The sequence below is a fragment of the Tupaia chinensis genome, unplaced genomic scaffold (assembly GCF_000334495.1).
Source record: "Tupaia chinensis unplaced genomic scaffold, TupChi_1.0 Scaffold000624_1, whole genome shotgun sequence".
Lineage (NCBI taxonomy): Eukaryota > Metazoa > Chordata > Mammalia > Scandentia > Tupaiidae > Tupaia > Tupaia belangeri.
The window spans coordinates 815045-831438 of NW_006160144.1; the positions used below are offsets into that span (position 1 = coordinate 815045).

At 42.9% G+C, this 16394-nt stretch overlaps 2 protein-coding genes across 8 annotated transcripts in view; one reads left to right on the forward strand and one right to left on the reverse strand.

The window, feature by feature from the left end:
- MYL4 (myosin light chain 4) overlaps positions 1 to 3659 on the reverse strand; it is a 38158-nt gene extending 34499 nt beyond the window's left edge. Inside the window, exon 1 of one of the 2 annotated variants that reach the window (XM_006159106.3) lies at positions 3581 to 3659. The gene's annotated coding sequence lies outside the window, so the exon portion shown is untranslated. The remainder of the gene's footprint in view (positions 1 to 3580) is intronic. The other variant, XM_006159104.2, reaches the window with a different exon arrangement.
- Positions 3660 to 3663: 4 nt separating this feature from the next.
- Positions 3664 to 16394, forward strand: part of CDC27 (cell division cycle 27) — a 73131-nt gene continuing 60400 nt past the window's right edge. The window contains exons 1-2 of one of the 6 annotated variants that reach the window (XM_006159107.3): positions 3664 to 3831; positions 14831 to 14906. In XM_006159107.3, coding sequence (XP_006159169.1) covers positions 3805 to 3831; positions 14831 to 14906 — 103 coding nt within the window. In that variant the 5' untranslated portion in view covers positions 3664 to 3804. Of the gene's footprint in view, positions 3832 to 3865; positions 4226 to 14830; positions 14907 to 16394 lie in introns of those variants that run through there. The other 5 variants (XM_027775995.1, XM_027775994.1, XM_027775993.1 and 2 more) reach the window with 5 other exon arrangements.

Genomic DNA, 16394 nt, shown 5'->3' on the forward strand with positions numbered 1-16394 from the left:
TATCAAAAGGTAGAGCCTAGGATTGGTCCCATATCCTAATGGTTAAGGGAGCCAGACCCCACATCAGCAACAGCAGTTCAATTCCTGGCCCTGGAGGCTTGAAAGATACATGGGGAGCATGTCCCAAATCCTGACAGGATGGAGAAAAAGGATTGTGAAGTGATTACTTCCCACTGGTGGGGATGGGGAGGAGTGCTTTCTCTCTACCCCTCTGTCTCTCACTCTCTCTGGTGAATACACATTTCCTCTGCCATTAAAAAAAAAAAGAAAGAAAAGATGGAGTCTACTTCTCCTTGTGAATCCAGGCTGGCCATGGATTTAGCCAAGAAAAGAGAGAGTTTGACTTACAGGCCTGGGCCATAAAGGGCCTCAGAGCTTCCATTTTCACCCACTTGGTTGTCAGTCACCAAGCCAAGAATCTGGAGCTAGACAAGTGGTGAGAGGCCAATGTGAAGAGAGAGGTCACTGAAGGGGCCTCCAACATCTGGCACCACACATGTGAGTGAAGCCGTTATGGATGCACCAGCCCTAGTCAAGACAATGATGGTAATGTTCTTTTTTTTTTTTTTTTTTTAGAGGTTTCGCTCGTGATTACACTGAGGTTTGCATGTGCATGCACTCACCAGAAATGCAGGGAGAGCAAAAGAGACAGAAAGCAAGAAATCACTCCCAGGGGGGTGGCCATGCCGCAATCCCTTCTCCTCCATTCTCCTCTCAGCAGGATCTTGGGGACACACGTGCACACACACCCGGTGTGAGTTTGAGCCACTGAGTCCAGGACTCAAACTGTGGTCGACTACATGGGAGTTCAGCAACATAGCCATTATACCAACCGCTGGTCCCATGGTAATGTTCTTTATCTGTGACTGTCCAATATACTAATCACTAGCCACATATGTCTATTGAGTACTTGCAATGTGACAAGGGAATCTGAAGAACTGCATTTTTAATTTCGTTTGATTTTTTAAGACATATGTTCACACATCTTTTATTTTAAAAAATATTTATTTATTTAATTCCATTTGTTATTGTTTGTTTTTCACTTGACCAGACAGAGAGAAAGGGAAAGCAAGAAAGCAAACTGCCAGGTCCAGGACTCAAACCACAGTTGGTCATGTGAGAATGCAGTGCCTTTAACCACCATGCAACCTGCCAGCCCCAATTTCATTTGATTTTAACAAATTAAACTTTAGATAGTGGCTACTATGCAGGCCCACATAGAAGTCTATCCACTCTAATTTGCTCAGCGTAACCCTAGAAAAGGAAAAGGGCTCAGTGGCCCGGCTGTGATGGTGCAAGCTGGAGAGTACCACATGGTCAGTTAGGTTGGGCTGGATGCCTTGGGCCTGGCACAGGCTGAGTGCAGCACTGCAGGCCTGTATCACTAGCTAATTGGGAGGCTGGGGCAGGAAGACTGCAACGTGGGGTGAAATCCCATCAAAAGTATGGCTCTCTGGCCAGCTCCATAGTGCAGAAGAATGCATTGCTCAAGAGAAGCTGGCTCCCCAGCAGGTGGTGTAATGATTAAAGCACTAGATTCCCATGTGGCAGACTGCAGCTCGAGTCCCAGACCTAGTAGCTTGAAACTCATGCCAGGTATGAGTACGTGTGTGTCCAAAATCCCTAAAGGAAAATGGAGGGGAATGGATGGTGGCGTGAAAATTCCCCCTAGGGTGTGATTACTCACCTGTATCTCTGTCACTCCCGGGAGCTCACACACCCTATAGCAAAAATCTCTAAAAAAAAAAAAAAAAAAGAGAGAGAGAGAGAAGAGAGAGAGAGAAGTCACCCACGTGGTGACTGGGGTTCAAATCCTCAGCCCAGTCAGCACGGACTGAAAAGTATGTTGTGCATGTGCACAAGTGCCCAGGATTCAATGAGCTAGAGGGCTGGAGGAAGAGGATTGCAGTGACTAGACCCCATGGGGGTTGTTGGTGGTGCTCATTTCTCTCTTTCTGTCTCTCTTTCTCACTCACATGTATGCATGCACATGTTCTTTCATGAATTAAGAAAAAATACCACACACACACACACACAAAGTAAATAAATAACCATAACAGGGCAGCCAAAAATCACCTTAGCACCTACCCTTGAAGGGACTTTAATACATTAGCAGTGACTAGAAGTAACTAGTGAAGAGCGATGTAGTTCAGTCAGCTGGTATTCAAGAAAAAAAAATTTCCTTCCAACATTACCCCAGTGAAGGGAGTGGCCCATTCTAACTTGATTTCATCTACACAAAATGTAGAAACCAGAAAAAGAGATTTCCACATGATGGAATATATCGTGTGTCTCACTTCTAGCCTAGAGAAGTCTTGACCAGAAAATTAATCTTCAAAACTGTTTTCCTTATCTACTGAATTTTGTTTATATTTTAATAGTTCCTGGATTCACTTTTTTCTAAAGGAGATTTGAGAGTCTACTATGGATGTGTCACACAGTCACATATGTTAATGTATCTAATTGTAATCTTTTTTTTTTTTAAACTAAGAGAACAAGCTTGGTTGTGATCTGCTGAAGGACCTATAACTATTGAGTGCCAGAGATAAAATTCTAAACCAGGTCTCTGGATTTCCAACTCCCTATTCCCTCTTTCCAATGCCTCTGTTATAAAAAATAAAAATTTCCAGTGGCAAGGTGGTAGCAAAGCAACCAGGCTGAGCCACATGGGAATAAGAGTGTCCAGGTGCCCATGATCCTGGGCTGGCTGAGGCTGGGGGTGGCTTACAGAGTGAAGACCCTTTGGGGAGTACCTGTCTCCCTCTCCCTTTCTTACTCACATAAGAGAGAAATAAACTTTAAATAAAGTTCTGGTTGCCTTTTAAAATTTTCCATTTTCTGGTCACTTAAATATTTCCAATTAATGCCTTTATTCTTACCAGAGTGAAGTCACCTCTCTTCCCTTCACTTACACTCTTCTCTTCTAGTTCTATACACATCCTTCAAAACTCAGTTTAAATCTTTTTTCCTCCATGAAACCTTCCTCATCTTAAACCCAATTCATCTCTCACTCCTCTGAATTTTTACATCATTTATAAAGGGCATCACCTAACGTGGCACTCTTTGTTACCTTGCTTTCTTCTTATGTGCTTCGTAATCTCTTTGAGAGAGCCATCCTGTATCTTTGGGGAGTGGCAATCCTCCCGTTTCCCCCATCCCTACCTCCCCTCCCCGGAGCCGTGAGTAGGTAATTCAGGAATGGTTGCAAGATCTAAACAAAACAAATACACTTCTTGATTAATTAAAGTCAGCCCCAAACTCTTGCTTCATCTACCGCACACCAATTAATCCGATTTTAGTATATGTGCTGCCGAAGCGAGCACTACCAATTAATCCGGAAGGACTGAATGGCAAATGGAATCGTTTAAGCTCCGCCACGTAACTCTCCCCGCCCGCCCCGCCGCGCCACGCCCACCCTGCTGCTTGCCGATTGGGCGTGGCCCAGCCTGGCGGCCGCTTGGGCGGAGCAAAAGGAGTGTGGGCGTGGCTGAGAAGAGGAACCTCTGGTCTGGGTCAGACTCGGTAATTTCCGGTAGTACTCGACAATTTCCGGCAACGGTCTCCTCCTCCGCCGACTTACCTCGGGTATTTCCGGTCTCTTTCGAACTTTTCCGTCAGGCTCCCGCTCCGATTTCTTCACTTCGGGCATTTCCGTGTCCCGCTCGTAAGTAGTCGGCTATCGCTCGGCCTCCCCCATCCCCCGGTAACGGTCGCTGGTGAGTTTAAATGAGCCGGGGCTGGCCGGGCCGGAGCCGCTACGGGGGGTGCCTGAGGCACTGCAGAAAGTGGGCCTGAGCCTCAAGGATGACGGTGCTGCAGGAACCCGTTCAGGTAATGAAAACCACCTTCACTGGGGCTTGGCTCGCAGCCGCGGTCGGGAAGCGGCGTTTGGCCAGTCCGCGGCCTGGTGCGGCCTAGGCCCGGCTGCTTCTCCCGCCTCCTCGGGAGCTGGGTCCTGCCTCTCTTTCCTCAGTCCGGAGGCCTTATCCGACGCCTAAGCCGTGTTACCTCGGGCCTACGTTACCTCCAGCTCTAGTGTGAACCGGCCTGGGCGGTAATACTCCTTTCCGGTCGGAGCCGACGTCCAGCCAGCCCCTGCTGTCAGTCTAGGGGCCTGGCGTGGCCGGGGATGAGACCTGGGGCCGAAAACGCGCCCCAGGTGCTCCCTTGCCTAGAGGATGATCAAGAAGCACGTTTGATCGGAGCTTGTACTATCTTCATAACGGTGGGGCAAGTTTGCGAGGTTTTTCTGTTTTGTTTTTTTGTGTGTGTGTGAGAGGGTGGAGGGAGGGCAGGATACGTATTTTTAATACTAATTTCTGTTTGAGTGACCGTCTTCCTAGCCCACGTTGCCTTTCTCACTCAGTGGATTTCCCACTGGACAGAGATAATCTGAGAAGAAAACTCCAAGGCCCAGTGCTGAGGTGCAAGCACCTGTACAAGAGGAGGAGGTGGAAAGCACAGAGAAGGGTTTTTCCATGGCTTGTGATAAGGGTCAGGAGTATTTTATTGTGCATGTTTATAAGGCATTTAGGAAATGAAAGTCAAATAATGGTTCCTCCATCCATTTCCCTGACGGTAGATATGCTTTGTCCAAAGCTATGCTTTGGTGCTCTGTTGACATCGAAGAAACCCTCCTGGAGTTTAAGTGTGTGATGATGCAGTGCCAAGTCATTTTCCCCCTTGCCATCTGAAAAAATTGAGTCTTTTGTCCCTTGTGATGAACCAAGTCTGGGAGACTTTCATCTCACCAGATGATATTTGGCTTGATCAGAAGAGTTGACCTCTATCAACCATTGTCATTGAGTCATGGACTTTATTTTGAAGTTATAAAGTAAAAATTTTAGAAATGTCTTTGTGTTGCCCTTAATTAGGCCTGTGACATGTAGCAACGTTGTAATACATCACTACTTCCAGATTTCCTTAACATTTCTTCACAGCATGAAGTATTCATTTCCCTAGTTTGACTGCTTCTTCAGCTCTTAATATATAGCAGCCATTAGTGTCTGAATTAATAGAACATAGCACTCTGTCTTAGGAAACTTACCTGTTTGCAAGTTGTATCAGTTTTTACTAAACTATTTCTTTCTATCCAAATTCCTCCTACTGCTGTAGTGTCCCTTTTAAGATTTTTGGGGGAGGCCTAACATGAAATCAGATGGATAAACACATTACTCAAATTGTTTAATTTCTATTTTCTATTCTTGAAATTTTGTCTTAATAATAATTCATTTGTCTTCTTTGGCCCCAAAAGGCTTCTAAAAGTGATAGACTTCTAAAAGTGATAAACTAACCACTGTGTAATAACTTCAACCTGTATGAAAGCATGGAAAATAAGTATGCGATCTATTTCTAGATAGCACCTATCAGGCTTTCTAGTTTTCCTTAAACTCTTAGCAGTAATACATTTTTACATTGTTAAGGCTTAAAAATCAATTTTTTTTACATTAGCTTTTGTTCATTAATTTTGGGGTGGTGATAAGTTTTAGAATATGACTAGGTGAGAATTTGGGTTGTAATTTATAATATAAGAAGCAGCTATTCAGGAAGGGATCTGGAGAGTGGGAGGAATAAGCAGCCTTGGCTCTAATGGTGAAGATCAACTGATCAGAGATAGTGCTGAAAATGGGAAAGAATAAGTAAGGAAGAGATTAAAAATAGGACAAATAAATAAGATACCACCTTTAATTCATTTTTTTTTAACTAAGATGACAGGTTTATATGTGTTTAGATGGAATGAGAGCAAGTTTGAGAATTATTTCCTTTCTTGGAATGCCGCAGGGTTTGTGGTATTACTTGCATAGGAAAAAGTTGACAGAAAATATGACAACTGTTTTCTGTTTTTGTTTTTTTTTTCCTCTGAAAAATTTTAACATTAACCAGCCTAATACAGTATATATGCCTAAATATACACTCCTCCCCGAATTACCTCTCACAGGAAAATATTGCTTTGTAGTTGAGTCCTTACAAAAGCCTTTCATCAGGCAGAAGTTCTGTCAGTTATTTTATTTATAATAGTAACTGTTGTGGGTGGAGGGGTCACCTGGTGGTGTGGTGGTTAAGGTGACCGGATTCCACATAGCTAATGGTATGATTTGAGTCTTGGACCTCGAGGTTTGAAAAACATGTCAGGTAGATGTACATGCCCAAAATCCTGAGCAGAGAATGAAGGAGAAGAGATTGTGATGTGGCCATACCCCGTGAGTTTTTTCTCTCTTTTTCTCTCTCCCCAGTGAGCACACGTGCCCTATAGCAAATTTTAAAAATGTGTAGGTCCTAGCCTAAATGACTTAAATCAGTGATTATTTGAATGTTTATAAAAGTCACCTGATGAAACTGGCTTTTACAAAGGGAAAGATATTTTGTATAGATTTCTCAATTATTTCTGAGGTAAGACTTTACAATTAGAAGTGTTGGATCAAGTTGTGAATAGGAGTTTTGGAAACCTTTTTATTAAACACTATAAAAAATGGATACTATATATGTAAAAATGTTTTTGAGATCATTAGGTAGTGAAGAAGTACATTTGGCTTAGTATCAATAAGATGTCCAGGGACAGCATCTAACATAGTTTCAAAGAGTACCATATTTTGGGGTCAGCCAGTGGCATGGTTAAGGTGGCTGGATCCCACATAACTGACTATGAAGTTTGAGTCCTGGACCTGGCATCTTGAAAAAACCCACCAGGCATGTGCGCATGTCTGCCCAAAAGGAGAAACGGAGAAAGGACTGTGGCCTGGCCATCTCCTTTTGGGGGGTAATTTCTCATTCCCCTGCCATGTCTCTGTCTCTCCTAATGAGCACACACACCATATAGCTTTATATATAGATATATATTATATCTGTATATTAAGGTTTTTGCCATATGGCATGTGCACTCGCTGGAGAGAGACAGGAAAAATGAGAAATCACTCCCAAGGGGGATGGCCAGGCCACATCTATTGTCCTCCTTTCTCCCCTCAGGATTTTGGGTGCCCACACACATGTGTCTTGCATGATTTTCAAGCCATTGGGTCCAGGACTTCAGAACCACAGTTGGCCATGTGGGAATCTAGTGCCTTAACCACGATGCCCTCTGTTGGCCCCCATAGTAAACTAAAAAAAAAAAAAAAAAAAAAGTACCTTATTTTAGCTACCATATGAGAAATGCAATGGAGGAGAGGGACAAGTATAAAAACAATAGTCTTAAAGATAAAGGAAGTCTAGCCTAAAGTAGTAACTGTGGATTAGGAAAGAAATAGATAAATTTTAGAGGTGTTTTATAAGCAGAAATTCAAGAAATATTTGGGAGGTAGAACTAATGGGACATGGAAATTGCTTGGATGTGGGAAGGGGGATAGTCAAGAATGGCTGCCTGGATTTCATTTTGGTGATGCAATTTAAGAGATAGAGAATCCTTTGGAGGAGAGGGACAGATGTGAAAAAAGGCAACTAAGAAATCCTGTTGTGAACAAATTTAAATTGGAGACATTCGTGAGTCCACCAAATAAGGTTTAACTCTTAATTTTTTGAGATATTTTTGCTATAGGCTGTATTTGCTCGCCAGAGAGACAGACAGAAAGTAAGAAATCAAAAAGCCCCCCCCCCCCCAAGGGAGAATGGCCACACCACAGTCCCTTCTCCATTTTCCTGTGAGGATTTTGAGCACACATGCACATCTGCCCAGTGTGAGTTTTTTCTTTTCTTTCTTTTTTTTTTTTCCTGAGGTTTTTGCTATAGGGCACGTGTGCTCGCCAGAAAGACAGAGAGAAACAGAAAGACAGAAAGCAAGAAATCACCTCCCCAGAGGGGATGGCCACACCTCTATCCCTTCTTCTCCATTCTCCTTTTGGGATCTTGAGCACACACACACATGCTCCTGGCATGAGTTTAAGCCACCGGGTCCAGGAGTTGAACCATGGTCGACTACATGGGAGTTCAGTGACATAGCCATACGCCAACTGCTGATTCCCTGACATGAGTTTTAGACCACTGGGTCCGGGACTCGAACTCTGTCAACTGTATGGGAGTCCAGCCATGTAATTATGCTGTCTGCTGGTCCCTTTATAACTCCTATTTTTTGGAGGCTTTAGTCTTTTTGGGAAGATGAATACAGTAAAAATTGGATAATGCTGCAAGTCAGTAGCTATTTGATTGAGTACATAATAATAAATTTAGGAAAGAGATCCTTGCAGTCCAGAAAAATGGGAAAGCCTTCTTGAAGGAGTAGAATGTAGAGCCTTAGAAGATAAAAGGTCAAACTGATGAGAAGAGAAGAGAAGAGAAGAGAAGAGAAGAGAAGAGAAGAGAAGATAAGATTCTTGGAATGGAATGGCATGAGCAAAAGCCTGACGTCAAGGATATTTAGGAAAAAGAGAACAGTAAAATATTATAGCCCTGGCTAGAATGGGAATGGAGACCAGAAAAAGGTGCATTTTTTTTTTTTGTAATTGGATAGAATCATACTATAGTGGATTTTTAAAAAGAATTATTTATTTAATTGTGATTTATTATTGTTGTTTTTAATTTGCTGTAGGGCACATGTGCTCACTAGAGAGAGAGACACAGAGAGAGACAAAGAGGGAGAGAAAGTTAGAAAGCAAGTACCAGGCCAGGACTCAAACTGAAGTTAGTCATGTGGGAGTCCAGTACCTTAACCACCAATCCACCTGGCAGCCCCAGTGGATTTAAACAGCTAGAGTGAGAAGTTTAGATTTGAGATATTTGTAGTGTGGGAGCCAGCAGTTAACGTAATGGCTATGTCGCTGGACTCCCATGTAGTCGACCGCGGTTCACATCCCGGACCCGGTGGCTTAAAACTCACGCCGGGCACGTGTGCATGCGTGCCCAAGATCCCGAGAGGAGAATGGAGGAGAAGGGATTGCAGCATGACCATCCCCTCTGGGGGGTGATTTCTCGCTTTCTGTCTCTATGTCTGTCTCTGTCTGTCTGTCTGGCGAGCGCACGCGCCCTATAGCAAAAACCTCTCAAAAAAAAAAAAAGATATTTGTAGTGAATAGCCATTATATAAGCAAAAGAGTTTTTAAGCAAAATAATTATGTAATGAAAGAACCTCTTTGGGAATATTAATCTAATGTTATTGGAAAGGAGAGAAGGACAAGAGTTAAAAGAGACATAAAAAACTAATAGGATAATCCAGCTATGTGAGAGTGTAGAACAGGATTTTTTTCTTTATTCATGATAGATTATGTGCATATGCACATGGAATTGAGTGTCAGAGGACTTTCCACAGGGTCTGGTTACACCATGATCTCCTCTTCCAGGCCTTTAGTTCGTGGGATCCTGGATTCTAGGCACTTGTGGATGCATGTTTCAGGTGGACCAGGTGGGAATTTGAACCAGTGTCTCACATGTGGAGTACAGCTTCTCTTGAGCAGTACATTACCATTGGGCCGTGGAACTGACTCTCGAACAAAGTTTCTTGATCTTGACACTATTGACATTTTGGGCAAGCCAATACTTTGTTGTGGGGGGCTGTCTGCTGTGTATTACAGAGTTTTGGGGACCCCTGGCTTCTACCCATTAGATACCCCCCTCCATTTATAACAACCAAAAATGCCCCCCAGACATTTCTAAATGTGAGTGGGGGAAAAGTGTATGAAATTGCCCCGATTGAGAACCAATGATGTAAACCTGACCCAAATTAGAGTTCTAGAAATTAGATATAAGATATAATGTGAAATCCTACATTGCTTTTCACTTGCTCTCTCTCACCCTCCCTTCCTCATCCTCCCCCTCCCTTATAAAACCTTCATATGTTGTCTGAAGCTTTATTATCCATTTTTTAGACCATAAAGGTCTGAAAAAGGATCGCTATTTCCTTTTCTGATAGGAGCAGAACAGAAGGGCTAGCCCTATAGTGCAGCAGTTAGGAACTACTCTTTGGGAGCCAGATCCTTCATATCCCAACCCAGCAGCTTGAAAAATATGCCAGGGGTGTGTGTGGGTATGGGTGGCTGCGCATGTGCACACACCTGCCTCCAGAATCGGGATGGAAAGGAGTAATGGAGGAAAAAGGGTTGTAGCGATGACCACACCCCCTTGGAGGGTTCTCACTCTCACTGTAACTCTCTGAGGGGGAACACTCATGCCTTTGGCAAAAAAAACAACAAAGCAAGAACAAAACAAACAAAATAGAATTTATGGTGGTCACATTTAAGTCTGAGTACAATATTTAAGGTTTGTTTGTATTTTAAGTAAGAGTCCATGTTTAGAGTTCTTCACCAGCAGATGGTATAGTGAGTATGTTGCTGGACTCCCATGTAGTCAACCATGGTTCAAGTCCTAGACCCGGTGGCTTAAACCTCACACCAGATGCGTATGCATGTGCGCCCAGAATCTCTAGAGGAGAAGGGATTGTGGTGTGGCCATTCCCCGGGTGGTGATTTCTCGCTTTCTGTCTCTCTGTTTCTCTCTGTCTCTCCATTGAGTGCCCTATAGCAAAAATCTCTCCAAAAAGAAAAAAGAATAAACTGGTGGGATTAGCAGATGATAATGGTTATGTCGCTGGACTCCCATGTGTCCAACCACAGTTCAAATCCCAGACCTGGAGGCTTGAAACTCAGCACTGAGCGCATGTGTATGCATACCTAAGAAGAGATTGCGAAGGGGCGGGAAATGGCCATGAGGGGTGATTTCTTGCTTTCTGTTTCTCTGGCAAGCACACGTGCCCTATAGCAAAAATCTCTCAAGAAAAAAAAAAAAAAGAAGAAGAAAAAAAAAATAGCTAGCAAGTTAGGAATTTTGCAACTTCACATGGTTGATTTGTCTTTTATACTAAAGCAACCAGAAACTAATCCATTAATTTAAAAATCAGTGTGATTTCAGCCATTTTTAGGCAGAGAGGGAAAGCATGTTGGTCTATTTGATTTCATAACTTTATTTTAGCAGCCTCTCATGCATCTTATTTTAAGTTGTGGAAATCTAGAGGTGATGGATTGAATGCCATTCTTTTAGGGGAAGGCTCTTATCATCACGTGGACAGAGGGAGATGAGTAACTTAGACTGATTTTAGCTCTGCTCATACTCAGCTACTGATCTGTAGTGCCTTAGAGAATAACTTATTCTCTACTTCATCACCACATAAGAGACACCATCACTCAGGAACTTAGACGATTGAGCAATGGGGATGGAAGTTCTTTGTAGGGTTCTTTAAATGGCAAGCTTTACTTCTAGTATTTATGTACATTTGGGTTGACTGAGCTTACTATTTCTTTCTAATGCTTTTAAGAAGTGGTGATAAATCGGGGCCAGCAGGTGGCATGGTGGTTAAAGGTTCTGGTCTCCCACATGGCTGACTAGTTCAAGTCCTAGATCTGGTGGCTTGCTTCCTCACTTTCTCTCTGTCTCTCTCTGTTTCTGTCTGAGATAAAACTGGAAAATAATAATAATAATAATAAAGTTAAATATATATTTTTTTAAATTGGTGATAAAGGGGGACCAGCGGTTAGCTTAATGGCTATGTTGCTGGACTCCCATGTAGTCGACCGTGGTTTGAATCCCAGACCCGTTGACTTAAAACTCACACTGGACGTGTGTGTGTGTGCGCGCCCAAGATCCTGAGAGGAGAGTGGAGGAGAAAGGATTGCGGCGTGGCCATCCCCCCTGGGGGGTGATTTCTCACTTTCTCTTTGTCTCTCTCTGTCTTTCTGGCAAGCACACATGCCCTATAGCAAAAACTTCTCCAAAAAAAAGAAAAAAAAATTGGTGATAAAGGGACAATATTTTGAGTAAAGCTTGATTTTAAATCAGAAATGAATAGAAATCTTAAACATGCTTTTTCTCTCATTTCTTTTATTTATAAAAAAAACAGTTCTAGGAATTTATGGTTTTAGTATATATGGTATGTATCAAATTCTCCTTGTGGTTCATAGTGCTAAGGTAGCTGATGAATCCTTGAGTTTTTTTGTGGTTACATGTTGCAAAATAACCAATTGTAGCAGATATACTGGTGGACATATTATATAACAGAAACTATAAATTATATTTATTGAAATTGTTTCCATTAAGAGATTGAAAAAGAAAGGGTTGTAAGTGGGCCAACCAGGTGGCACAGTGCTTAAGGTGACTGGATCTGAACCTAAGCATTGCCCAGCCAGAGTAAATCTTTTAGGTCAGTCCTTTTCCGGTTTTTTATTTTTTTTTAGAGAAATTTTTGCTATTGGGTGTGAATGATCACTAGAGAAACAGAAAACGAGAAGTCACCTGCCTCGGATCTGATGGCCACAGTACAGTCCCTTCTCCATTTTCCTCTTGAGATTTTGGGCACCCCCTCATTTCCGCCCAGCGTGAGTTTTAAGCCGCTGGGTCCGGGACTTGAACCATGGTCTACTACATGGAAATCCAGCGATGTAACCATTTCACCATCTCTTAGTCCCAGTCCTTTTCAGTTTTTAATGTGCACATTAACCACCTGGGAATCTTGTTAAAATGCAGGAGAAGCCTTCGGGGGAGGATGACATTCACTCAAACATCTCCCTTCTAAGTACCGTGAAAAGTGATTGAGCATCATTGCTGTTAAGAACCTGTAGTTTAGGGGCCAGCAGGTGGCATGGTGGTTAAGGCACTGTTCTTCCACATGGACTACTGTGTTCAGGTCCTAGACCTGGTGGCTTGCTTTCTCACTTTCCATTGCACTCTCTCTTTGGTCAAATTAAAAACTAGTAATAAATAATTTTTAAGAGATTTTTGCTATAGGGTGCATGCACTTGCTAGAGAGACAGACAGAGATAGACAGAAAGTGAGAGATCGCCCCCCAGGTGGTTGTCCAGGCCACAATCCCTTCTCCTCCATTCTCCTCTTGGGATTTTGGGCATGCATGCACATGTGCCCAGCATGAATTTTAAGTCACTGGGTCCAGGACTTGAACCACAGTTGACTATGTGAGAGTCCAATGACAAAACTATTATGTCATCTGTTGGTCCCAAAACAAATAATAATCTTTTTAAGAATTATTTTACTTTATTTATTTTCATTTGATCAGAGAGGGACAGAACAAGAAAGAGAGAGGGAAAGTGAGAAAGTACGCTGCCAGGTCCAGGAACTGAACCATGGTTGGCCACATGGGAGTCCACCATGCCACCTGCCAGCCCCAAAATAAATAATTCTTTAAAAAACAGAAAAACAGGGACTGGCAGGGGGGGGGGGAGGAGTGGTAGTTAAGGATGCTGGACTCCCACATGGCCAACCATGGTTCAAGTCCTGGACCTGGCCACTTGCTTTCTCACTTTCTGTCTTTCTTGCTCTCTCTTGCTCTGTCCCTCTCTGGTCAGATTAAAATAAATAAGTAAAGTTAAGTAAAATAATTCCTTAAAATTAAAAAAAAAAATAGGGACTAGCAGATGCCATAATGGCTATGTCGCTGAACTCCCATGTAGTTGACCATGGTTCAAGTCCCAGACCCAGTGGCTTAAACTCACGCTGGGCGCATGTTTATGTGTGCCCAAGATCCCGAGAGGAGAATGGAGGAGGAGGGATTGCAGTGTGGCCATCCCCCTGCGGGGGAAGGAGGGGTGATTTCTTGCTTTCTGTCTCTGTCTCTGTCTTTCTGGCAAGCGCATGTACCCTATAGCAGAAACCTCAAAAAATAAATTAAAAAAAAAAAAAAAAGAAAAACAATAAAAGATCCTGTAGTTAGAGGGCCAGGAGATGATTTAGTGGTTATGTCACTGGACTCCCACATGACTGACTGTGATTGAGACCCAGACCTAGTGATTTGAAACTCTCACTGGGCACATGCGTGCACATGCCCAAGATCCCAGGAGGACAATGGAGAGAAGGGATTGCAGCGTGGCCTCTCCCCAACCCTGCGCCCAGGTGATTTCTTACTTTTTATCTCTTCTGTCTGTTTATCTGTCTGTCTCTCTCTCCCCGCCCAAACTTATGTGTCCTAAACCTGTTTAAAAAAAAAAAATCCTGGGGGACCAGCAGATGGCATAATGTTTGTCGCTGAACTCCCACGTAGTTGACTACTGCTTGAGTCCTGGACCCTGTGCATGTGCCCAAGATCTCAAGAGGAGAATGGAGAAGGGATTGCCAAGTGGCCATTCCCCCCTGGGGGGTTATTTCTTGCTTTCTGTCTCTGTCTCTTTAGTGAGAGCCCATGCCCTATGGCAAAAATCTCTCTTAAAAGAAAAAAAAAAAAAGATCCTGAAATTCAGGGGCCAACAGGTGGTGTAGTGGTTAAGGTGTTTTACTCCCACATGGCTGACCACGGTTCGAGTCCCAGAACCAGTTGCTTAAAACTCACACCAGTGTGTGCAGGCCCAAAGTCCCAAGGGGAAAATGGAAGAGAAGGGACTGTGGTGCAATCATTTGCCCTGGGAGGTGATTTCTCACTTTCTGTCTCTCCATCTTTATCTCTTGGTGAGTACAGGCCCCTATAGCAAAAAATCTACCCCCCCCCCCAAAAAGAAAGATCCTGTTGTTGAGTAGAGTAGACAGACCTATAAACTATAGTATAATATGAGTGCTCTGTTAGAAGAAGTATGTTGGAAAATGTAGATCAGCCAGGAAAGCTTTATACAGTAGGTGTTATTTAAGTTGGGTCTTGAGGGATAAGCACTTCATAAGGGGAAGTGGATAAGGGGCCCCACAGTCCCCCATAAAGAGTAAGGGTATACAAAGACACAGACGCCAAACACACCTTGGAGAGCTGAGTGGGTAAATTCAGATGTATGAGGGTGGTACTGTGAAGAACCCAATGGAACACATTGGGCTTTGCTTTATGGACATCGGAGCTTTTACCATTTAAGTTAGGGATGTTAATTTGAGTATCATTTGCAAGACTTGTACTTAAGACCTATCTGACATTTTTTTCCTCCACTTACAGGCTGCTATATGGCAAGCATTAAACCACTATGCTTACCGAGATGCAGTTTTCCTTGCAGAACGACTATATGCAGAAGGTATGTAATCTCTTCATTTTTATAAAACCTTAAATCAATCAAACACATGGAATTTCCTCACTTTTTAGGACTGTAACAAACATTCTGGATATTGCTTTCTTGTTTTTTCTTTATAATTGACACTAATTCACAAAATCTTCTATGTTTCAAAATGTATGGGAGCTACCCAGACATAAGTTTTAATACTACTTTTAATAATTGTAGAGTTGACTCAGGTTTATACACTGACTTACTTAATCATTTTCCAATCTTTAAGCATTTCTTTTTCAAGTTCATTACTTTTTTTATTTGAACACAGTCTATGTTCTGTGGCCAAAAGCATGGGTTTCTTTTCCTTTATTCATGATAGAGTATGTTCATGCATATGTGAGAGTTAGAGAATGAGAGAGAAGAGACAGATGTGCCCCCTCCCCAGGGTCTGGTCATGCTACAGTCTTTTCCCTCTTTTCCTCCAGCCTCTTGGATCTTGAGCACTCACTCTCAGATATACCTGGCATATTTCTGGTTAACCAGGCCAGGGATTGAATCTATGATTGCCACATGGAATCTGACTTGTCAGCCCCATGTTACTGCTGTGCAATGGAGCCAGTCCAAGCATGGGTTTTGAGTCTGCAAACCTCAGTATAAATCCTACTCCTGCCATTAAATATATATTGGGTCATCAGAAAAGTCATGACACATTTTGCATAGAAAAATACATCATGACTTCTGACAGTCCAATACTTGTATAACCTTGGCAAATATTTTAGATTTTTTCATTTGTAAAATAAAAGTAATAATACTTGCCTCATAGAATTGAAAAATTAGGGTCAGCCACATAGCCTAGTGGTTAAGGGAGTTAACCACATGGCCAACTGTGATTCAAATCCTAGTCCTGCTGGCTTGAAAAACACACCAGGTGCACGTGCATCCCAGGTATGACAGGATAGAAAAACAAAGAAGGGATCACAGAATGGCCACACCCTTTTGGGGGTACTTTCTTTGTTTTTCTGTCTCTTTATCTCTGAGTCTTTCTATTTGTCTCTGAAGAGCACAAGCTCTGGCAATTAAAAAAAAAATTAAGGGACCAGCAGTTGGCATAATGGCTATGTTGCTGAATTCCCATGTAGTCGACCGCAGTTCGAGTCCTGTTCCCAGTGGCTTAAACTCACACCAGGCACGTATGCATGCATGCCAAAGATCCCAAGAGGAGAATGGAGGAGAAGGGATTGTGGCGTGGCCATCCTCATGTTCCCCTCGCCACTCTACCCCAGGAGGTGATTTCTCACTTTCTGTCTCTCTGTGTCTCTGTCTTTCTGGCGAGTGCACGCACCCTATAGTAAAAACCTCTCCCCCCCCCACACACACACACACAAAAAAAAATTAAAAAACAAGGTAATATATTCAAAGCACTTGGAGCCCAGCCATGGTGGTACTGCTGCATGGTGGCTGAAGCTACGTGGAAGGCCCTGAGTTTGCTTCCTGGCCCAATTAAAAACAAAAAAAAAA